The following is a 23,198-nucleotide window of genomic DNA, read 5'->3' on the forward strand; positions in this document are numbered from 1 at the left end:
GCTGGGAACGTGTAACAGGCTGCCAGGATCACCCCGCGGCAGAGCTGTCGTCGGTGGGAGCGGTTGGTTGTCATGGAAACGCTGCTCCTGCTCCTCTTGCCACTGGCCGCCGCCGCCGATCCCGGTGGGTGACCGAGTCGAGCCCCCGCCCCGCAGCCCCCAAATCGCCCCCCCCTCTCCGGTCCTGACACCGGTGGAGCCCCTCCAGCCAGTCTCCCTAGGCCCCGGGCACGGTCTCGAGCCAGTCTCCCTGAGGAGCGCTGGAGCGGGGCCCCGGTAGCAGGGCTGGGCTGGGCGGTACGGCCTGTACGGTACCGGGTGGTGGCGCCGGTTGCCGGTTTCTCCGGCGATGACGGTTCACTCCCTCCAGCTGCTCGGGCAGCGAGGCCCGGCCTGGAGGAACGGCTCTTCCAGCAGGTGCGGGACCACTTCAGTTTCGAGAGCTGTGGCAACGAGACCTTTCCGCAGCGGTACCTGGTCACAGGTGGGTCCCGGGGGCGTGCTGTGGCCGAACTGCTGTCACCCCAGTGTGGCGGTGCAGTGATGTGGCTGCCCCATCCCTGGCAGTGTTCAAGGCCAGGTTGGATGGGGCTTGGAGCAACCTGCTCTGATAGAAGGTGTCCCTGCCCGTGGCAGGAGTCAGAATTGGATGAGCTTTAAAGCTCCCTTCCAACCTAAATCAGTCTGGAATTCTGTGAATGCAGCAGGAAAATGAAATAGTGACTGAAATATTGTTCTTAAGAATGAAGATAACTCTGGGTCAGTGTTTTGCATTATTTAAAACCCTGCAACTTTATATATAGCTTAAGCCATGCTGAACAGTAAGGGATTCCAGCAAGGAGCCAACAGGGTCTTCCTTTCTAGCCAAATGCTGGGTTATCTTCTGTGCCACAGGCTGTAAGAGAGAGAAGAATTTTCTAAACAGTGTGTAACTAAAAGGGCAGCAAGTTCAATAACCAATGTCACGTGATGTTCAATCCTGCCTGCTTGGAGGAACCAAGGAGAGATTTACAGGGAGCAAAGGTGGAGCTGTGAATAGCACCGGCCCAGAGCCCTGCCCAGCCCAGCCCAGCACCTGCCTGCTGCTGCTTCACAGACTGCCCATGTCTGGAGGTTTGGATGCAGCACCTCACCTTCATTACAGGATTTGTTACTCTGCAGCTTGTTCAGCACCTGCACCCAATCATGTGTTTCACCAAGTGTGAATTCATGGATCAGTTCAGTCCAAATACATGGGAATTGCCAGTGAATTTTGATAGCGTACCCGAGGCTCAAATTTTACAAAGTTTGTAAAACTTTTTGGACAGAAATTTGGGATCACCTGGTTTAAAGCATTGCTTAACCTCTAGTTCTTTTGTTTTGAAAGTGTTACATTTGATCTGTGTGTCCTGGGCATAGCTGAACAATATTTCTGAGAAACAAAACATTAACATTGCACTTCTGCTGGTTTACAAATAGTTTTTTATGCAAAATGCCTCTGAGGAGTTTCATTCCCCTTTACTGCTGCTTCTGCAATAGAAGACTTTGCAGATTATCAGTGAGAACTTGGGAGACTGGTATTTCACAATCAGGCATCTGACACTCTCGAGGTTAGCTGGCAGATTCCCAGGATTTTAGTCTAAAACCAGATACCTTTTAGGCAACCCATCTGGTCTGGTTTTGGCTCCTGTGACTGGTTGTTTACTCCAGGAGCTGGGAAGCATATCAGAAGAAACACCACAGTAAAAATAGCACTTTGTTTTTCCACCTGATAACCCAAAGCAAATGCAACACAGAGAGACAATCAGCCTCTTCATTTACAAAGAGCAGCAGTTTACCTATGAAAGGTTTCACACCCATTTCCAAGCCAAATTCTGCTTTGGCAAGGCTGTGTTGAGAATGCCAAGAACTAAATTCAGGGCTCCTGTGATGTGCTGTAGTGGCATCTGTAGGACAACCACTGCTGGAAGATCCCTTTGAAGATCACAGACTGAGAACAGTGTTGAGTAAGGTGAATTGCATTTAATCTGAACATCAGGATGCATGACTGTGCACCAGAAAATCTTCTCTGTCTCTTGGTTAGTAACCTGTTATAAAAAAATATGTTGTAATCATAGAATCATAGAACAGTTAGGGTTGGAAAGGACCTTAAGATCATCCAGTTCCAACCCCCCTGCCATGGGCAGGGACACCTCACACTAAACCATGTCACCCAAGGCTCCATCCAACCTGGCCTTGAACACCGCCAAGGATGGAGCATTCACAACTTCCCTGGGCAACCCATTCCAGTGCCTCACCACCCTCACGGTAAAGAATTTCTTCCTTAGGTCCAATCTAAACTTCCCCTGTTTAAGTTTGAACCCATTACCCCTTGTCCTGTCACTACAGTCCCTAATGAAGAGTCCCTCCCTAGCATCCTTATAGGCCCCATTCAGATACTGGGAGGCTGCTCTGAGGTCTCCATGCAGCTTCTCTTCTCCAGGCTGAACAGCCCCAACTTTCTCAGCCTGTCTTCATACAGGAGGTGCTCCAGTCCCCTGATCATCCTCGTGGCCTCCTCGGGACTTGTTCCAACAGTTCCATGTCCTTTTTATGTTGAGGACACTAGAACTGCACACAATGCTCCAAGTGAGGTCTCACGAGAGCAGAGTAGAGGGGCAGGATCACCTCCTTCAACCTGCTGGTCACGCTCCTCTTGATGCAGCCCAGGATATGGTTGCTTTCTGGGCTGCGAGTGCACACTGCAGCCGGCTCATGTTCATTTTCTCATTGACCAACACCCCTAAGTCCTTCTCCGCGGGGCTGCTCTGAATCTCTTCTCTGCCCAACCTGTAGCTGTGCCTGGGATTGCTCCGACCCAGGTGTAGGACCTTGCAGTCGACACGGTTAAACTTCATCAGGTTGGCATCAGCCCACCTCACAAGCGTGTCAAGGTCCCTCTGGATGGCATCCCTTCCCTCCGGCGTATCAACTGAACCACACAGCTTGGTGTCATCGGCAAACTTGCTGAGGGCGCACTCAATCCCACTGTCCATGTCACCGACAAAGATGTTGAACAAGACCAGTCCCAACACCGATCCCTGAGGGACACCACTCGTTACTGGTCTCCAGCTGGAGATTGAGCCGTTGACCACAACTCTTTGTGTGCGGCCATCCAGCCAGTTCCTTATCCGCTGAGTGGTCCACCCATCAAATTGATGTCTCTCCAATTTAGAGACAAGGATGTCATGTGGGACAGTGTCAAACACTTTGCACAAGTCCAGGTATGAGGCTATGTGTCAAAATCAACACTTAATTGACAACCTGAGGTCTGCTGTTGAAGAAAGCTGTCTATTATCCCTCTTAATTCTTATGCTATTTAAGACTAAGCTAAAATAAAATGCTTTCAAGCATTAAAGTAACTGTTTGTTAGATAAGGAAGTACTGGCATCATGGATCAGCTTGTCCTCCCAATCTCAATTTGCCTTCAGTTATAAACAAACTGGAGGATGAAGCACATCATGTTAACATAGCATCATATATATATATGTATATGTCATATGAGATATATATGTATCTGATACGTATATGAAGACAGGCTGAGAGAACTGAGAAGAGAACGCTCTGGGGAGACCTTACAACAACTTCCAGTGCCTAAAGGGGCCCATAAAAAACCTGGAGAGGGGCTTTTGGGAAGACCCTGTAGGGGCATGGCTATGTAGGACAAGGGGGCATGGCTTTAAACTGACAGAGAAGTAGATGAGCTTTAAGGTCCCTTCCAACCCAAACCATTCTAAGTTACGTGATTTACAGCTTGGCTCTACATTATATGTTACAGCGGAAAGCTTCCCTAATGTCCACTTTGTGGGAAAAGTGATCCATGCAAGTGTTTTGGGATGAGCTGGGCTGAAGAGGGTATATTGATTTGAAATCATTCTTGAGGGTGGGATGAGGCAGCTGTGTCTAAAGGCCTTGCCAAACTTGAGATTTTTAGGAATTTTCAGGGAGAATCATAGAAGTGGCAGTTCCAGCCCACATGATGATCTCATGGAAGCTATTTACCCCTGCTCAAATGAGAGGTTTCTATAAGGCTGGGCTGTTAAGCTCCTGACCAGACTCACCAAAGTTAGTGTCACTTCATGCTCATGATGTTTGTTTGGGTTTGTGAGGGGTTTTTTTTGTTTGTTTTGGGTTTTGTGGGTTTTGTTTGTTTGCTTATTTGCTTCTGTCAATTTTCTCAGCAAAGTTCTGGAAGAAAGGATTTGGACCCATCTTCTTCTATACTGGCAATGAAGGTGACATCTGGACTTTTGCTCAGAACTCTGACTTCATATTTGAATTAGCAGAGGAACAGCAAGCACTTGTGATTTTTGCTGAGCATGTGAGTATTTTAGTTATCATGACTACAACAGAGTCTTGTTCTGTTCAGTATTACCAAATTCAGCTTTCTGCTGGTCTGGAAATAAAACCATCTCTTGCCATGAAGCTGAGGTGTACCTGCTGTAAGCTTTCTGCTTGTAGTAGCAGCTCTTCTTTACTTAACCATGGCTTCGGAATGTTTTTTACTGTGCCTATCAGCAATACAGGATACAGAATTACTGTTTCAGTAAAGCCTATGCCACAGGGTATTTGCCTTAGAGCAGTGCTTTTGTAAGTAGTTTCCATGGGTCTTGAACTCCACGCTTGTCTAGAAAGTTATTTGGTTTGGATAATATTTAATCTCCACACCATTTCCAACACAATTCTATTAAATCTACTATTCTGGAATTTATGCATAAAGACATTACACTGTTCCTTTTTCTAGCTGTGGATTTCAGGAGAGAGACGTGCTGAGGGCCCACTTGACACTCAGTGAAGCAGATATGTCTTGAAGGTCTCTGTTTATCAGATGTAGAAGAAAAGGCACTTCCTGAGTTACAAACAAGTTAGAGGACACCACGTGCTCTATTATTGCTTCCTGTTTATGCACACTTATCCCGTTTCTGTAATGAGCACAGGGAAGACCTGGACCTTGACACCGGCATTTCTGCAGCATATCTCTTTCCTTTCAGAGATACTATGGGAAGTCTCTCCCATTTGGACTTGAATCAACACAGCTGAAGAAGACTGGTCTGCTTACTGTGGAACAAGCCCTTGCTGACTATGCAGTGCTAATTACTGAGATTAAGCAGCAGTATGGTGCTGCAGACTGCCCTGTCATTGCTTTTGGAGGCAGGTAAAGGTTGTGTCCTTCCCTTTTCAGCATCCTTTCTCAGCCACGGTTGTGCTGTTCTCATAGATCTGTTTGGCTCTCAAGCAAGTTCTAAAGGCAGAGCTTTAAGCTGTCTGATATAGAGCAGTTGTGCCTGTGCATGAGCTCCTAAGATCTCATCACTAGGCCCCAATCAGTTCTTCCGTCAAGAATTAGTTTGTGATTGCTTTGGAGAAGCACCACTGACCAGATATTTCTAGGTAGCTTCAATGTGCGAGACAGCCAGAACTGCAAAATGGGAAATTCCTCCTGTAGGATCAGAACATTTTACGTTGGAAATACAGAAAACTAATAATTGAGAAAATATTCTTTTCAGGGGCCACCCAGCGTTTTATTAAGCACAGCCTCTTTAACAACATCCAGCCATTTTCACTCTAGGCTCTTTTATAGTTGTTCTGCAATCTGCTGCTTGGTTGCTCCTTGCTTCCTAGCAGAAGTTCATTCCCAAAACTCTGTTGCAGCCATGTTGATGCAATGTCTTTGCCTCTTAAATGGCTCCCCATGCTTGTAGTACAGATGCTTCACTTTAAAAGGATTCCATGAAGTACAGGGCTTCTAATTCAGTTGCAGTGAGGTAAAAAGCATTTGACCTGACAGTTATCATTAAGCTTCCAACTCACCGTAGTGGTGACTGGGCTGTTGATCTCAGGAGTATTTGCACTGTGACTATGAGGACAGTAGCTAGTGTAAAAAGGGCCAGGAGCCATCCTGAGGTGGAGAAGTGGGAGAGGAATTCAGCTAGACCTGCTAGCTGGCCTGCAATGTTAGACTACAGCTCTGTGTGTGAGTCAGAGTTCAGTCTGCAGCAGCCTGAAGGGCACTAAACCTATGTGAAAAAGGCCTATATTCCCACGAAGCCGGGGTGAGCAGCTGAGGAAAGCCCAGTAAGAACACAGCATGTGCTGCTCATTTTAGATGAGGATGGCAACTACTAAGATAACCACAAGCTTCTTGTTGCCTTGTGTTAGGTGAACCTGTGAATGCTGGCCTGAACTGTTGAGTTACTATGTTCTCAGCTGCCTGTTAAAGGAAATAACTCTTTTGTCTCTCCTGTGGCAGCTATGGAGGCATGCTCAGCGCTTACATGAGGATGAAATACCCCAACATTGTGGCTGGAGCATTGGCTGCTAGTGCTCCTCTGCTGTCTGTGGCTGGGCTTGGAGACCCCACTCAGTTCTTCAGAGATGTAACAGCAGTAAGTAGCACCACTTTTTAGGAGCATTATTTTCTTCCTTTAAGAAGGCTGGATTTTTTTTCCTTTTCCATGTGTTTAAACAGACATCTGTCCTCACAGCATCAGTGCTGGGCAGGGAATGCAATTAAGTGGGAACCTGCAAGGAACAGCAGCAGCTGCAGATGTGACGGCTGAGCACTGCCTTAGCTGTTGGCATCTCAGGCCCCAGAAGTGCTGTTCTGGGCAGCACAGTTTGGTTTCAGCACTTTTAGTACCTCTAAGGATTCACTTTCCCATTTCTAGTAACTTGACCATATTACAGCCTGAAAGTTCTCCTTTTTGCCTGCCTTAATTCCTTTAGGATAATTTATTCTTCAGATCCTCTCCCAGAATGTTGTATTTTGCATTGTTATCAATGATTCACAGGAGTTACTTAATCCGAAGATGTTTGCATTTCAATGAAGTGCTTGGAAATCTTCATTTCACTAACTAAAAATATTCAAGGTGTCCTGGGCATACTTAAAAGCAAAATTTAAATATGGCTTTCACATTTTGAGGACATAGGACCCGTAGGAAGGTGGTATTGCTTAGAACTGATTTACGTTTAGTTTATAAGGAAAGACATGTACTACCTGGCAATACTGAAGTCTTGTGATGTTGTCTGTTTTGCCTCTTTTCAACATGAATTTCTACAACTGGGTGACACATGGAGTTGCATGAACTACCTGTATGTGAAACTTGTGGTCTTTTTGCTCTTATTTACATATTTGAAAACCTTATTTCAATGCAGAGACTTACAGGATAGATGGCATAACCACTAAGTGTAAAGAAAAGACTCTAACTGTTGAAGACAATAAAAGAACATTGTCTTTAAATTATACATTTTAAAACAAAAAATGTAATACCATTTAGTCATCTAACAGGCCAGGGAATTCTTCCTTGGTTGAGCTAATTGCTTCTCAGAAGCCCTGTTCAGCTGGTATGTGTCTTACTTCAGTTGTGAATATGCTGAGTCATTACACATCCTTGAAATGATGGCTTTGACCTTTCCATGCCCAAAATTCTCCTGTTATGTTTAAAATCTGTTCTCTCTGAAGCAGTAAGCTGACCTTTGAGCTGTGATCCTAAGCAAGCACATTTTGTTGCTTTCAAAGTAGTTCCTTCCATCATCAGTGTGTTTGCATAAAACCAATTTGTGCATCTGAAATCTGAATTCAGTCACTGCTCTTGGTGAGTGAACACCCCTGAGAGCTGTTAATAGTAATGAAGGCACAAACCTTCCATGAATCATTGCAGAAGCTCTCTTTTCCTGTGAGTCAGTCTCAAATCCGGCTTCTCTGTGACTTTTACTGAGCTTTCCCAGCTCACTTCATAAGCCTCTAGCTCACAGGGAAAATGAGCAAAGGGCAGAAAGTTGATTTTGAGTAAGTCATTTGCATAAGTTCTGTATGCCAAATGCCTTGCATACAGCCAGGCAGAACCCCCTGTGTGAATGCTACACATCCAGCCATATGCATGCATGCTTCCCATAGGGATACTGCTGTAGGGGCTGTTCGGGCCATTAACTTTAATCAGTTTAGACATCTGAATTAGGTGATTCCAAAGAGTAAAGCTGGCAGCCTGGAGTGGGAAACTGCTTTCCTTGGAATGGCTGTAATGACTCCTACCCCTGCCTCTTTGAGGTCTCAGCTGAACTATTCCTGAGTCTTAAGGGTCTGCAGGAGAGAACTGGAATGGGTGGTAGTTCCCAGCATGCTGCTGACTCCAGCATGACTAGTGGGGAGCTCAGCGTCATGGCAGCCAGAGCAGACCTGCTCCTCTGTCCCAGGCTTATCCATCCCCACGCTCCAATTAGAGCCATTAGTAGATGAAGATCAATAAGCACACTCAGGAGAAGATTTGGAACCCCTAAAGGGTTGCCCAGGTAAACTGTGGAAAATTCCATGATGATTTATCTAGACGTAATTGTCAGACAAAGGCAGAGTTAGGAATGAAAGAAAGGTCCTGAATCTATTTTTAGTTGAGGGTGGGTCTTTGTAACAAAAATGCTTAGCTAGTGATTTGCCGTTACTTAACCATTGCTCTGGCATGGTAAAGGGATCTTAAAAAAGCCCTGATAATTCTTACTATTACAAAGCACTGATTGCCAGCAGATCTCAAACTGCCTTGCAAGCTGACAGAAGAGAAACAGTTTGAGTTGCTAAAGCCTTCAGTGACAGAAACAACTTGTTACACCAGTGTAAGGAGCCACAGCTCATCAAACATACTTTAAAGGGATTTTTCAGGATCAGTGATGTTTTTCCCAAGAAAAAGGACGTGGAGTTCCTGGTCATCTGGCAGGTCACTGGTGGGCGTAAGGAAAAAAGCAGGTCTTGGTTCCCAAACTTGTGCTCTGCCCTCCATGCATAACTGCCTTCTCCATCGCTCCTTCTTACAAAGTGCAGTATTGTGTGTTTGAAAACAAAACAAGACCACAAACAAACCCTCAGAAAATTCTGGGCCTAGCAGCTTGGCATCTTCTTCCCATGTCCTGCCTAAGGTATGTGTCTCGCTGCTTCATGTCCAGCCTAATGGCTCCACTAAGTGCAAAGCATTTGCCTAACAGCTTACCCCAGGAAGACCTGATGAAACACTTGCTGCTTGGTCTGAGCTGTGCAGACTGGCAGACTATTGGGAGATGCTGATTGTCTGGAGGACAAGGCAGAAGAACTGGTGTCACTACTCCTGGAGATGCAGATGAGGTTATGAGCAGTGGGCCAGTAACGTCTGTTATCTCTTGGTACTTCTGGCAGTTCTTCCCACTGCAATGTCCAAAAGTACCTCCTCTGTGCAACCATAACTCTGTGTCTTTTCTGTCCCTTCAGGATTTTCAGAAGTCAAGTCCAGGCTGTGTCCCTGCTGTCCGCAAAGCCTTCCAGCAGCTTAAGGATCTGTTCCTGAGTGGAGGTAAGGAGATGATAGCTCTGCAGATGGCTTCCCAGGGGCTGGCAGCAAACAGTTGCAGCCATGTGGAAAAGAGCTGATACAGCTTTACTTCAGCTAGGTCTTCAATTAGTTCCACTAAATCAATGCAAATGCCCACCTGGCTGCTTCTTCCTGCTTGGCTTTTGATTTAATGAACAGTTTCAGCACTGAAATTCATAACTGACACAAAAAGAAAAACATCAGTGTGGGAGCTTGCACAGTGTTAATGAAACTGTCTTTTATGTACCAAAGCGCAAAAATACCTGCAGGTGCAAAACACCTGCATTTTATGATGGTAAAGCCTCATGTTTTGTTAGGTACTTGTCCTCAGCACTCACACTGTTGAGAACTGTTCAGGTGTGTATGACAACTGCATGGCTCAGCTACTGGACAATCTGAGAAATATTTGAAAGGCAATCTAGGTCTTAAAGCAGCCATCACAATCTCTTTCATCTCCAGTTGGGTAGTTAGGTGAAGACAAGGACAGAGGCTAGTGAAGATCTCTGCACTGTCTCCCAGGTAGGCCAGATGAGGTGTCACGGGCCAGTGCAGCATCATCTGGGGGCCCTGCTTGGTGTTGGAAGAGCTGTGGTGGGTTCTTGGCCTGTCTCAAGGCTTGGCTTGGTCTGTGGTGCTCATGTCAGGGGCTGTGCATCACAGCAGTAGCTGGTCCTGGAATTGTTCAGAGGAGCTGAACAGCTTTGGGTCACAGCAGGAAAAATGTTACTGTTAAATAGCCAAGCTCTTCAAGGTGTCCGTGGGGCCATGCTTTCTGCAGCTGGGTGGATAAGGTGGTCATAGGCTCTGAAGTAAATGTCCAGAGACAAGTCCCAGGCTTCCAAGTAAAGACAGCCAAGCTCTGTTGGGTAGCTTCTAGAGTAGGATGGGGACTGCAACTCAAAAATGTGGAGGATGAAAATGAAGGGAGCAGCTTTCCTCAGCAGAAATTCAAAGGTATATGAGTGCATCTTGAAGGAATGTCTTCAAAGACAGATTTCCTGACTCCAGCTGACCTCTCTGCATTACACTGAAGTTTGAAGGCACATCTCAGGAATCCTTTGTGACTTTGTAAGATTCATTCTTGCTTGGCAATTCTTACTGCAGACCTGCATGGGAGCTTGCCTGAGGACACTGTCCTGCAGGACACAGCAGACCCCAGATAGGGAGCCAGCAGGAGCAAAGAGGAGGCAGCCAGGCAGGGCATGGGCAAGGACAGGCTTGTACTAAGATGCTATTCTCACTGTGCCAGCTGGGACTGCTGCTGTCTCAGTGGGTGCTGATTCCCTGGGCTCCCCCTGGAAGTTGCACAGGAAGAATGTGCCTGAACATCCACATGTTGTAAATTGAGATATAACATGTCGTTCCCACTAGAAACCTCATCTGTGAGTTACAGTATCCCCTTACTCCTGAGTGAAACAAGATGCCAAAGCCAGGTATTACTTTCCTCTGTTAAAGTTTGTGGTTTTCATTTTCCTTTCTTCTGCAGCCTATGATGAAATTAGTAGTAAAATGGCCACATGCAATAAGATCTCTAACAAGGAGGATGTTTACCAGCTTTTTGGATTTGCTAGAAATGCCTTCACCATGACGGCCATGATGAACTACCCTTACAAAACCGATTTCATGGGTCACCTCCCTGCCAATCCGGTGAAGGTGAGTACCAGGACACAGGGGAGTGCTGGGGTTAGTGATATGCATCTTTGTGATTCAAGTGCAGGGGGCTGCACAGCCTGGGACAGTCAGGCACACACCATTGGTGATGGTGACGGGGGAGGTGGTGGTGGATGTTGCAGCCCTTCTACTCTAACCGTAACTGTTTACTGTTACAGTAAGTAACAGTAGCTGTTTAAACTTCTATCTGCTGGTGACTGCTGCATTTGAAATGCACTGCGTAAGGCTCATCAGGGAGCATTTTCTGAAAGCACTCCTACCCTGCTCTGCCTTTATCTTAGAAGCAAAGGCCTGTGCAAGCTTGTTGACTTCAGCTTTTAAACACTAAAGTTGCTTTACTGTAGCCCACACACTTTTGTAGATGTATTTTTCTTGGTGGGTAGAGATGGAGATCTAAAAGTCAGGCTCCTTTCTAAGTATCACCAGTTACTGTTGCAGTTGGTTTCATCTGATGTGCTGTCAGCTTCATGCTGCTGTTCTTTGCTGCACTCAGCACACCACACTGATGGGACTATTTGCCTCTGGCCTTGTGACATTTATGGCTTGAGCCCTGCCTGGAGCAAAATACACATTGCATGAGAGGACATACAGGCTACACTGTACTGGGACTCAGGAGATGCTGTCTTTGGCTCCACTGGGCATCCAGTTCCTTTCTAGGGACTGTTTAACAATCTGTAAAATGAAAGTAATTATTCTACCTCCCCTTGAGAAGGACATTATTCTGACTGTAGGAGGTGCTGTTGCCTATCACTGTGGCCTCTGCACAGCTATTTAACTTGGTAAAGGAACTGTTTGTCCTGGCCCTGTCTCCTTGTTTCTATGTATTTTGTTGCTAGAAGGAAGATAAAAAACCCCAAACTAACCAACCAAAAAAAAACCCGACCCCAAAACCACCACCACCACTGCCAAAACCAAAACAACCACCAAGCCCCTACCTGTTGTATTAGACCCTTGGAAATCTGCTGAACCATCAAATGTGTAAGCGATAATTTTAATGAACCTTCCAGCTTAGCTCTTGCAGAAAGCAGAGACACTTAACTATTCTGTCTGCAATTTGCCTGTAACGTCTCATCCAGGTCAGCTGTGAACAAATCCTTGCCCACACAGACCCGATTCAAGGCCTGGCTGCTCTTGTTGGTGAGTTAATATTATCATGGTCTTTAACACCCTGTTCTCTAGAAGCACCTATGAGTAGAACTGTTGCATTGTTGTGCAGGATATGTGTTGTGGGAGCTTGTGTGATTCCCATCTCCCACTGGGATGTTTTGCCCCATATTGTCTATTAGGATATCCTGCACTGACCCATGAGTTCATCTTCTCACCTTTCCAAACTTATTGTTGTCAGATTTTTCAGCATTGCAGCCCCTTAGCCTGTAACCCTCTGTAAGATGTGGACTTCAAAGGTACTTGATTCTTTTCTAAAAGTTAGGCATCTGCTCAAGCAGTCACAGCTTCAGTGCATATTCACTGATGGAAGGTTTCTGGTCTGCTTGTTGAGGACAAGGTTGTCCTCATAGTGACCTATGATCCAGTGCAAGACAAATTTATCATCATATGTCTCTGTGAATACTCAATTTGTCAGCCAGCAGTGTTTGTAAGGGAATTGTTAGAGAGAGAATTCAAAGCTCTTTAGAAGACTTCCTTATAAAATCTCTCAAGCTGCTCATGAAAAATAAGTTCTACCTTGGTTGTTATTCAGAAAAACAGGTCCTGAATGACGAAAAAAGTTATTTAACGAATTCTTATGGGTTTAATGCAACTTAGGAGGATTGGGAACTAATCCTTTTTTTTTTTTTTTTCTGTAAATTATGCATGTCACCATGATAGCACCAAGTCAGAAATGTACTAATTCCAAATCACTGCTAAAGATGCTCGGGTGCTTGACTGGCAGCTAGAAGAGTTGTTAAAATACTAGTGTTTTGGCAAACACTGTTGGATCTGCGTTATATATTCACATCCTACTTCTTCTGTGGGCCAGAGTGGAACTCTGGTTCCTTTGTGATGAACAAGCTGAAGACAGATTTCTTCCTCCTGCCTGCGGGGAAGCACTTGGTACCTCTCCCTGTCCCACCAGCTGCATTTACTTGGGACAGTTTAATCATGCAAGAGGCATGATCCACCAGAGCCTTAGGCAGGGGACTGGCTTTCTTCCATATACCCCCCTCTGTGTTGTACAGGAAAACACTGTCTTTTTTCTGCATGTGCTGCAGGGCCCCACCTCCTGCAAGGTAGAGTGTAGTGTCGTGGGCTGCGATGCTGAACTGGCAGCAGTTGAATGGGGGCAGCTTTAGCGTTGTCCACTGGTTGCTTTCAGGACAATAATACTCCATCTCATTGACATGAATCCATTCTTCCACCTGCGAAGAACCATACGAACACTCACACATTGTGTTGTGCCTGTCACATCAGGCTTGCCTGGTTCATGATAAAGGAAATCAGTGTCTCAGCATTGATTTAAATACCGTAGGGCGTAAGAGGCTAAATGTTTTATCCACATTTAGCAATCAGAGCCTCAAAAGAAGCTGAATAAAGTTCAGGAATGGCACAGCTTTGAAGGAGCTTTCATCTTGGAAAATCAGAAGAGTGAGCTGAACAGGGGGCCACAGGGACCTGCTGGAACTGACGTAGCCCAAGTCATGCCTGCTTTCTAGACTTTTAACACATGACAAAGGAAATCATCTGAAGTGGCTATATTGCATTGAATTGTGGACAATAACTGAGTTTGTGTCATTCAGAGGAATTTGATGTCAGCCTTGATGTACAGTTTCTCTTTTCTATCCCTTCCTCAAGTGAGTAACTCCGTGCTCTAAGACACCCTCATTCCTTCAGAAGAAACTATACCCCTCAGGCTATAGTGGGGCCAGGCCCTGAGTCTTTACACTTTCAAATAGGAATTGCTGAATGATCTTTGAAAACTCATTTCTCTTGGCTTCAGGGAAGAGGATTCTCCTAGAGTGAGCCCTTCAGTCCCTGTCAGGTCTCTTCCCAAAACGCAATGGGCAGCGTTTTCCCTCCTCTTTAAGAGGTGGGAAATCCAGGTTTTCAGGACTTGACCCCATCTTTCCTAAAATCTAGACTAGCGTCCTCACTGCAGCCCATTCCTCTTCTAGTCTGCCAGTGTTTCACTCCCTCCAAGTTCCAACAAGGAAAATCTGGTGGTCAGTGTGTTTGGGGCAGGGTACATGACGGGTTTTCTTGTGTTAGCAGCCTGCACCTCCACCTGTGTTTCATCTATTTAAAGAAAATGCTTTCAGCAGCCTTTGTACTCCAGCAAATAGAGTGTGACAAGAGGGATGCTCCTGATGTGCATGACTGTAATGGCAGGCACATTTTCATAAGCTTATTGGCCTGACTTGCAACTGCACCAGTCCATTAAGAGCCTGGTACCTGATGGAATAAAAATGTCAAGGTCTATCAAGAGGGAGACCCCATTTTGGATCAGATATGAGACTGTAAGAGCAAATAAACTTACTCCTTTCAGTGTCCTTCCTCCAGTGCAAAAGATCTTGTCCCTGACTGTAGCCATCCCATGATCACAGCGGGTGAAAGCCATGGCACTATTGCAAATCCAGCGTCGGAGGTGAGGGAGGTAGCTGTAAGTGTCTCGTAAGGTTTTACCCCCAGAGAAGCCTCCTAGAAGGAGAGCAGAAGTCTTGAAAATCTGTCCATCCTCCTGGCTGACATCCAGCAAACCTTCTGAAAGCATTAGTAGAGCTGATTTTTTTTTTCTTACAATACCTAGGAAGATCAGGTTTAAAATTTCACACATCCTGCACAGCTGATGTGGTGCAGAATTCAAAACCTGACCTGCTCACCTGTTTTAAACAGGAAAACAAAAACAGAACAAAAATCCAACCAAAACAGTTCCAGCTCTTTCTATAAACTGGGGGGTATTTCAAATGTAACCAGGAGCAGCTTTCATTAGGGGAATCAGCTTCCAGCAGTCACAAAATGGGGATTTGAAGGAAAAGCATTGAAAGCTCTTTGAACGCTGGATCTTCGGCAGAAGGTCAATGCCAATCTGCCCATGCCGTGGTCAGCTTTCTCTCTTAGGCACTCACTTGTGTATTTCAGTGTGCATTATAAAAACCTCCTTGCAGAAGGAAAGTGCTGCTATGGGGAGGGGGAATGTCTCCAGTTGCCTGTCTGTCCAATTCCAGCCTGCAGAGCCTTTGCAAACAAAGAAGATGGTATTTCAGGTTGGCTGTAGACCCCAGCTCACCTGGACACAGATACTTTGTCTGCTTGGGTTTGAATCCTGTATTAAAGTAATGCTCTTCATTTTTCTGTTTGCTTGGGCAGGGCTGTAGGCTGGCCAGATCAAACTTGCAGTTAAACACACTAGTTTAGAAGGAAATGAATGCTATAGGGAAGATCTTGCACCTGAGGGGTATAGTGTTACCCAGGCTAGATTGCTATGGTGTGTCTGAAGCTCTGTGAAGCAATTTTGTCCTTGCTTTCTGGTAGGAATTGAGACAAACAGAGGTTAAATGAGCTGCCTGTGGCATGATAGGCTGAGTCAAAGCAGGGACTTGAATAACTTGACTCTCAGCCATTCCCCATCTGAACCTTTATCAGGAGCCCTGCTGTCACTGGGGTATGTGTCCCAGGGCAGGACAGGCTATGTGCTACCTTCCCTGCTCTTGGGGCCTTAGGTGTACAGTCCATCACAGAGAAGTGTCCTTCACTGCAACTGTGCAACTTAAGTTAATCTGGACTGGATCAGTGCAGTGATCCCAGCTGGCTGTAACTGGTTTATGGAGCAGGGAGCCAGCAGCAATGGCAGACTAGCCCAGGAATTCTAACTCGGAGGTAGTAATACAAAACAACAGTGCTTTTCCTAGGACAAACTAAAGATTATCTTTTAAGTCCAAACTAGTAGCTGCAAAAGCTAAGTATCCTACAACACTTTCCTGAAGTGTTTAAACCCATGCTGCTTTACTGTCAAACACCCTGCACTATCTACCAAAAATCCCTGTAAAGACTGAGGATCCCTTGTACAGTAAGAGCCTGCATTATGCTTCTTTTTGTACAGGTTAACAAAGCAGCACAGGAGCATTAGTCCCACATCTTCCACTGAGATTAATATCAGGGTTTAATCCCATCCCTAGCACTATGGCAGCCTGCTTCTGGTTTATCTTTCAGACAGCAAAGCTTTGGGATTCAGCCAGGATTGCAGGGTCAAAGGTGAGCAGGAATATGGATTGCAAGTAGATGGTATCCCCTTTAATGTCTTGAACAAAGACATTAAAGGTGACACTGGAAGAACACAGGAGGGCAGTGAGGCTGTGGTAAAACAGCAGGAAACTGCCCCTGGAGCCATTGATGTTACTAGTGTGGGTGCAGGCTTAGACTGTGATGTTAAGATGCTAGCAAAAATCAATAAAACTATATGAAAATATGCTGCTTTCTGCCAGCTTTATCACCTGAAATATAGAGGATTCCCTTGTGGGTTGTGCCTGCATGATCAGCAATAGGCATGGGGAAGGGAGCTGTGAACTCCCACTTGTTGCCAGCAGGCTGGTACAGTTCCACCGTGCATGTGAGGGTCCCCAGCAGTGTCCCACCACCCACGGCGATGATGCAGTCGGACAGCGCATCTGCGTGGAAGCGTGTCCGCCTCTGCAGCATGCTGGCGACCTGGAGCCAGGAGGTGTTGCGGGGATCGAATCGGAAAACCTAGGATCACAGCAGAGGGCTGAGAGTTAGAAGGTGGCATGTGACTGGCTTGTGTTTTGTGTGGCTTCAAGAACTGAGAAGCAGTTCCCTAGACTAAGGAAGGTTTTGTATTCAGACTTGAACAGGCTCAACTTCTAGTGCCAGCCAGCTGCTACAGCAGCACCTCCCAGCAGAGCTGGAGGCTCAGATAAGGCCTTTCTGGAGGTCTAGGAGCGTCTGGGAATAGGTTGTTCTCCCCGCTTTGCCTGCTGCTCTTGTCCAGGAATAGGCAGGAGTGGCTTCCCCTGCCCTTATCCCTGGTGACAATACAAGAGGGGCACAGCGCCTCTGCTAAGGCTGGGCTTCCACTCACATTCTTGTTCAGCAGTTTTTCAGAAGCTTGTTTTGCCAGTCCCGTTAGAAAGCCCAGGTCACTGAGCAAGGGCAGCGTCTGCAGAACCACATGAGGTGGATGCTGAGCTTCCACTGTAGCCCTGGTGCTGCAGCATTCTCTGGTCTGCTGCTGCTGAGCTGCCTCCTGCCTTCGAGGCAGTGGAAGGGAGTTGCTGTTTGCAGTGGCACTGTTGAGCTGTGCTGAAATAAGCCCACCTGGGAGCTTGGGAAAGGAAAACATGCTGGTTTTGCTAGCAAGCTCACTGGAGCCATCTAGGAAAATAAAAATCCTGCACAAGTCTTTTTACTCCCCAGGCAGAAAGGGAAAGTCCTGGGACCTAAAGCAGATTTGCATTTCCAGGGCGAACCCAAGGAAAGAGCAGTTCTCAAATGAATTGGTGAACTTCAGCTATGCCTCCCAAGGATGAGTCCCATGGCAGCAACAGTGGGGATGAGGATAGCATTCATGGGGTTTCTTTTTCAACTGATGTGGACCTGGGTGAACCTGCACCATGGAAGTTGTGTACAGATTAGGATAATGATTTACAGTAGAAGCAAGGTGAGGCCAGGGCAGGAGCTGATTCCTTCCCAGGCAGTTTGGAAGCTGTATTCCCAAGGGCTTTCAGGACTGCCCAGAGTGCTAAGAAATGTGTAGAGTTGGGAAAGCCGTGGTGTGCAAGAGGAATGACTCCCTCCCTTCCTCACCCAGCTGTTTTTCCAAGGCTAAATGTTTCTTATGCCTTACCTCATTTGACGGTTGCTTTCCAGTGGGATCAAATTTGCTCTGTCCCCCGATAACAAAGAGAAAGTCGTTGATGATGGTGACACAGTGGTTGTACACTGGCATGCAGAGGTCCCCGACCTTGTGCCAGGAGCTGCAGCTCTGGTCCGCAGCCCACATCTCTCTGCACACATGGTTGGTGGTGGTTCTGCCACCAGCTACAAGCAGCACCATGGAACCAGCGCGGAGGCTTGTGCTCTGGGTCTGCAGGACTGGCTGAGCATACAGCTGGGAGTGGTAGTTCAGAGCCTCCTGCACATACCTGTGGCAGCCTGAATCCAGGCTCATAAGAGGCATTTCCTGGATACATCGCTGCAGATCCCATAAAGGAATGAGAGGGAATCTTATGTGCCTTAAAATCTCTGCTGCATCTTTTAGCCGTGTGCGGTCGTGCTGCAGCCAGCTCATGGCAGCTCTGAACAGCTCCAGCTCGCTGCATCCCTCTGTGTCGGTCTTGGCCAAAATTTCACAAAGGGTTCCTCGGTCTAGGTCTTTCAAGCACTGCGGATCAGCCAGGATCTGTTTGCAGTGCTGCACTACGTAGCACATGGCTTTCTGTCTCAGGTCTGCTGGGCCGAGTTTGTTAACAATGTTAAGAACATCCATGCAGTTCTCACAGTTCAAGCAACCCTCCAGGAAGTGGAAGCACAGCTTGATCACCTCCCGAACCAGGAGGGTTTCTGCAGCTTTGAAGGTCTCCTCAATATTCTGCAATGAGAGGTCTAGTTTGTTGGAGTAAATGAAGTTGAGAACATTCCTCAGCCCAGCAGCACTGACGGTTTTCAGCCGAATGTTACTGTCTGGGCTCCCCGCTCTGGTCAAGTTTCCAACAAACAGGATCTTGCAGTAATTACTTGCTGAAGCTAAAATGATCTTGTGGGCTGGAAAGCAAACCCCTTCTGCCTCCAGTGTCACATCACACAGCGTGCTCTGTGTGCGGAGGCTGCTGAGCCCATCCAGGAGTTTAGCCAGGTAGGTGTCTGACACCAGGCTCACTGTGCTGGCCTGCGAGTGCAGCAGCATGGCTCTGGAAGCAGCCCTGGGACTCAGCTGCATGCGGTCAGTGCATCCCCGGGCACTCTTCTGCAGCCAGGACAGCCGTTTCCTGCTTCAGGAGAGCTGAGGCTGTGCTGCCCAAGCACACGGAGCCATCCAAACAGCAGCAGCCGCAGCAGTCCCTTCCTCAGCAGCCTCTGCCCGGCGCTTTGCAGGTGCAGCGTGCCTTGTGCCTTGCAGAGCTGCTTGGGGCTGTTTGCAAGTGGAGCTGTTGGTGCTGGTTATCACACAAACTCCACAGTGCTTGTGGGTTTTGCCTGTTGGCTGTGACACTGGCAGCAGTGGACAGTCACCGGAGTAGCCACATTCTTCCTCCTTGCTATCTGGTAACTACCCATCTGCACAAAGAGCAGCTCATTCTTCGGCAGCTCCCTAGCAATGCTTTGTTGGGCGCCTGTTTAGGTGCTCTTTCATCTGGGCAAGTCTGCACATGCCGTCTTTCCTCCTTGAACAACAAACAAAATCCTGTCTGTGACAGGCCACCCTTGGCCCTCTGACTAGATTTTATCGCTTCAGAAAACAGCTACTTTCAAGGAGGGGGTGGGAAGGTCTCAGCGCTTGTGTCCTGTTCAGCTAGAAGCAGTCAGCTAACATCCGGTGTGCAGCCTGCTCTTGCTGGTGTTGGAGATTGGAGCCTAGGGTTTTCCCGATACCTAGTGAACCAGTCGCTTGGCTTTTGGCACAAGCAGAGAGCTCCTGTAGCCTCTTTTCTGCCCCTGTGGATACAGCAGAAGCAAAGAGTATCCACAGCCAGGCTTGAGACCATGTGAAAGCTTTGGCATTAAGTTGGGGTTGTAGCCTAATGGTGGTCAGCCCCTGCTCCAGGCTGATGCCCTTGTCCAGCTGGGACAGCCACCCCTTGGCCATGTGGTTTGGGGGCAAGGCGGTGGGTGAGGCAACAGAGAGGTGCTGACAGGTTGGCACTGTGTTCTGTTCCCCTGGCAGGGGTGTTCTACAACTCCTCTGGCTTGGCACAGTGCTATGACATATACCAGCTGTACCAGTCTTGCGCCGACCCCACGGGCTGCGGCGTCGGCCCAGATGCCGAGGCCTGGGACTACCAGGTAAAGTTTTGGAGACACCAACAGGTTCCAGCTACTGGTTTTTCCCCCCTGCCCTGTGACAGCTCTTCTACCTTTCTTAGGTTTGCACCGAGATCAACTTAACTTTTAACAGCAACAACGTGACTGATATGTTCCCCGAGATGCCCTTCACAGAGGCCATGCGGGAGCAGTACTGCTGGAGGAAATGGCACGTGAGGCCACGAGCGCACTGGCTGCAAATAAACTTTTGGGGAGAAGGTGAGTTGTGCTGGCTGCTCATCCCTTGGCACTACCCTGCTGTTGGCTGCCTGTCCCACCTGCCTGTGCCTGTGGGGACAGGCACAACGCACTAACAGGTCCCGGCAGACAGTCACAGCCTTGCGGTGACTTGAGCCAAACAGACGTTTCTGTATCTCCTCGATACGAAAATGGAATACCTAAAAACTGCTGAGAATTTGGTTTATTCTCCTGTGTTTTCTGTTCTTGGCCATGTTTGCTGCAGCAGGCAAATGCGTTTAGGTAAATGGGCAGGAAGACCTCTCACGTGTCACCTCTCTGAATTTCAGACCTGAAAAGTGCAAGCAACATCATTTTTTCAAATGGAGACTTGGATCCTTGGGCTGGAGGAGGGGTAAGCATGTGGAGTCCTGCACTCCCCAGCACAGAGAGCAGCCTTTCCAGGTGATATACCCCCCTCCCCCTCCCTTTCAGAGCAGCACTGGCTACAGCTTCTGCTGACAGCTGTTTTACACTGAACCACTAAGGAGCCCCAGGACATTAATGATCATAGAATCACTTCATTTGAGATGAGGCATTGGGCTTATTGGGACTGTCAGCTGTGCACACGATGTCAGGCATACCAGGGGGCTCTTCCCATGCCTGTCCTCAGTCCTGACCAGCTCACCTTGCAGTTTTCAGAACAGATGCCCAGTTCCGCCTGCTCACTTGGTGAGAGTTTCTCTCTGCTCCTTCTTCTTCTAGATAAATAGCAGCCTCAGCCCTTCACTAATTGCACTGACTGTTAGAGGAGGCGCTCATCACCTAGACCTCCGGTAAGTAGTGAGCTCTCCTTTGGCTGGCAAATTCCTCCTGCCTGAGTGTTAGGTCTTAGCCACAGTTAAAGATCCAGGAGATCCTTTAAAAGGGATTGGATACAGACTGTCACAGCCTAACTGTAGAAGAACAATCTTCTTCCCCAGTACAGGGCTCTTCCAGCCTCCAGGGAAGCCAGACAGTGCAGAACTCAGCACTAACCTCACATACTCTCATTGGAACATGTTCTTGTACAGGGATTGGCACAAGTGTGCGATAGCCTGTAGCTGTCAGTCACGTGAAATAGTCCAGTGTCTCTTGGCATTAGCCATCAGCATTCAGCCCCAGAGCAGAGGACACCAGCCACCAATGCAAGGGAGAGCTTGGGGCTCTCCAGCCTGCCTCCCAACCTCTTTGTGGACACCACACTGTAAGTTTTTTCCAGGGCATAAATATCAAGTACAAAACAGATAATCTCTGTCCTTCAGTTCCCTGGCTTGGCTTTCCCCGTGCGAGAGGCAAAGAGCTGCCCCCACTGACCAGCTCACCCTGCTCTGCTTTCTCTAGAGGACACAATCCAGCTGATCCCCCGTCAGTCACACAAGTGCGCAGGCTTGAAGCGAGCATCATCAACAGCTGGGTGAAAGCTGCAGGGATGGAAAAAGCACAGCAGAAGCACCCAGGGGCTTCAGCTGTGAGTATGTCCATACCCACAGCCTCAGGCCTGCGGGTGAGGCTGCCACTGCAATAGAAGACAGAAGCCTGCTGAGCTATGCCTGCGCCATTTGAGGAAGTGTTATCCATGCTGGTGGAAATTCACCCTTCTGAAGTGTCTTAGCTGCCCCTCATCATGCATCAAAAGAAAAGCAAAATGCCAAATCTATGACAGAAGCCCAAAGCATGTTGTGCAGCTCTCATGCTGACCTGCTTGCAGTGAGAGGGCCCTGGGAGGCCCAAGAACCACCACTAGCCTGAAAAGTGTGGTTGCATGAGGCACCTTAAGGTTGAAGCTGAATTATTTTAGGCAAAAGGTAAAGATTAGATGGCTAGAGTAGAAGCAGGGGTAGGGTCATTACTTACACAGGTTCACAGGACTCCACCAGAAACCAGTTACATACAAAAAGACTCCGTTAGCCTCATCCAGTGCTGGGGGTTTGGGTGGGTTTTTGGTTTGTTTTTAACTTGCTCAAGAGATCTTTAGTCCTTGGGTATCTTTACACCTAGCAGTTATCCTGTTGTACTGCTGTCACTCGAGAGCTGTGCATTAGTGACCAGTAGAGCAGTTTGCTCCAGACATCTTCAGATCTTTTTAAAATAAATTACAAGTCTGTTAAAATGTGTGATATGATTTCATGGCTTGCTGGTATATCAGAGAAATAAAACTGTTCAGGTGGAACAAACTCATCTTCGCACATCAACAGGTGGGTTCTTACCTACTGGAATTACTATGCACCAATAAATACTAGCTTAAGTGTAGAAGTATTAAATCCTGTAATCAATTGGCTACCTCAGTTGATCTATTTGCGATGATTTTATGACTTAGTGGAGGAGCCTCCCAGATCCCCAAAGGTTTACATTACTTACACTGGCACTCACAGCATTGCCTCAGCTTCTGTTCCACTGCTCAAACACAAGGCTTTGTGTGCAGTATTTGCACTGCTGGGTCCTCTCGGCCATCACAGTGTGACTTGTTCTGAGCTACAGTGACAGTCACTGGTGTTTCACAATATTTGGGTGCTGACAAAAAGCCTTTTTGCATACAACCTGTTCATCTCTTCCCTCTTCTTACAAAAGACCAAAGGTTCTGCTCCCGTCAGCACTGTGGAGTGCAGGGGGAGGGAAGAGCAGGAATGGATGAAGTCCATTTATCAGATCTTTCAGACATGTACAAACGAAAGACAATGTAGGGAAGACCTAGTTAGTCAAACTCCAGTCCCCAAAGAAAAACATTTTGTTAGTGGAACTACATCCTCACTGATCAGAATCCCAGACTGGTTTGTGTTGAAAACACCTTAAAGCTGACCCAGTTCCAACCCTCTGCCATGGGCAGGGACACCTTCCACTAGAGCAGCTTGCTCCAAGCCCGTCCAACCTGGCTTTGGCTCTGCCAGGTTATTGTTAACATAAAGCCACGTGTAACACAGAAGAGTTCACATCAGCCAGTGCCATGGACCTCACAAAACTGCCAGTTTCTAAAACCTGCAGTAAGACTTCAGT

General features: G+C 47.3%; 2 protein-coding genes across 2 annotated transcripts; one reads left to right on the forward strand and one right to left on the reverse strand.

Moving 5' to 3' along the window:
* Positions 1-29: 29 nt before the first annotated feature.
* On the forward strand, positions 30-22,249 carry DPP7 (dipeptidyl peptidase 7). Its single transcript, XM_080630671.1, has 13 exons — positions 30-124; positions 371-484; positions 4,200-4,339; positions 5,010-5,173; positions 6,269-6,404; positions 9,248-9,329; positions 10,834-11,000; positions 12,095-12,155; positions 19,852-19,970; positions 20,051-20,207; positions 20,516-20,580; positions 20,931-21,001; positions 21,549-22,249. Exons 1-13 carry the CDS (start codon positions 73-75, stop codon positions 21,730-21,732), a joined length of 1,512 nt encoding a protein of 503 aa, XP_080486797.1. The 5' UTR covers positions 30-72; the 3' UTR covers positions 21,733-22,249.
* On the reverse strand, positions 12,579-18,873 carry LOC308227808 (kelch-like protein 9; the record flags this gene model as incomplete). Its single annotated transcript, XM_080630670.1, has 4 exons — positions 12,579-13,375; positions 14,491-14,651; positions 16,445-16,697; positions 17,815-18,873. The coding sequence occupies 4 exons, from the start codon at positions 18,871-18,873 to the stop codon at positions 12,977-12,979; spliced, it is 1,872 nt and encodes a 623-aa protein (XP_080486796.1). The 3' UTR covers positions 12,579-12,976.
* Positions 22,250-23,198: the final 949 nt, after the last annotated feature.

The sequence above is a fragment of the Psittacula echo genome (genome assembly GCF_963264785.1).
Source record: "Psittacula echo genome assembly, chromosome: 16".
Classification (NCBI taxonomy): Eukaryota; Metazoa; Chordata; class Aves; order Psittaciformes; family Psittacidae; genus Psittacula; species Psittacula echo.

Coding starts and splice junctions, on each gene's coding strand:
- DPP7 (XM_080630671.1), top strand. CDS start 73: ATGGAAACGCTGCTCCTGCTCCTCTTGCCACTGGCCGCCGCCGCCGAT. Junction 4,340..5,009: donor TTGTGATTTTTGCTGAGCAT/GTGAGTATTTTA, acceptor CTTTCCTTTCAG/AGATACTATGGGAAGTCTCT. Junction 6,405..9,247: donor TCTTCAGAGATGTAACAGCA/GTAAGTAGCACC, acceptor CTGTCCCTTCAG/GATTTTCAGAAGTCAAGTCC.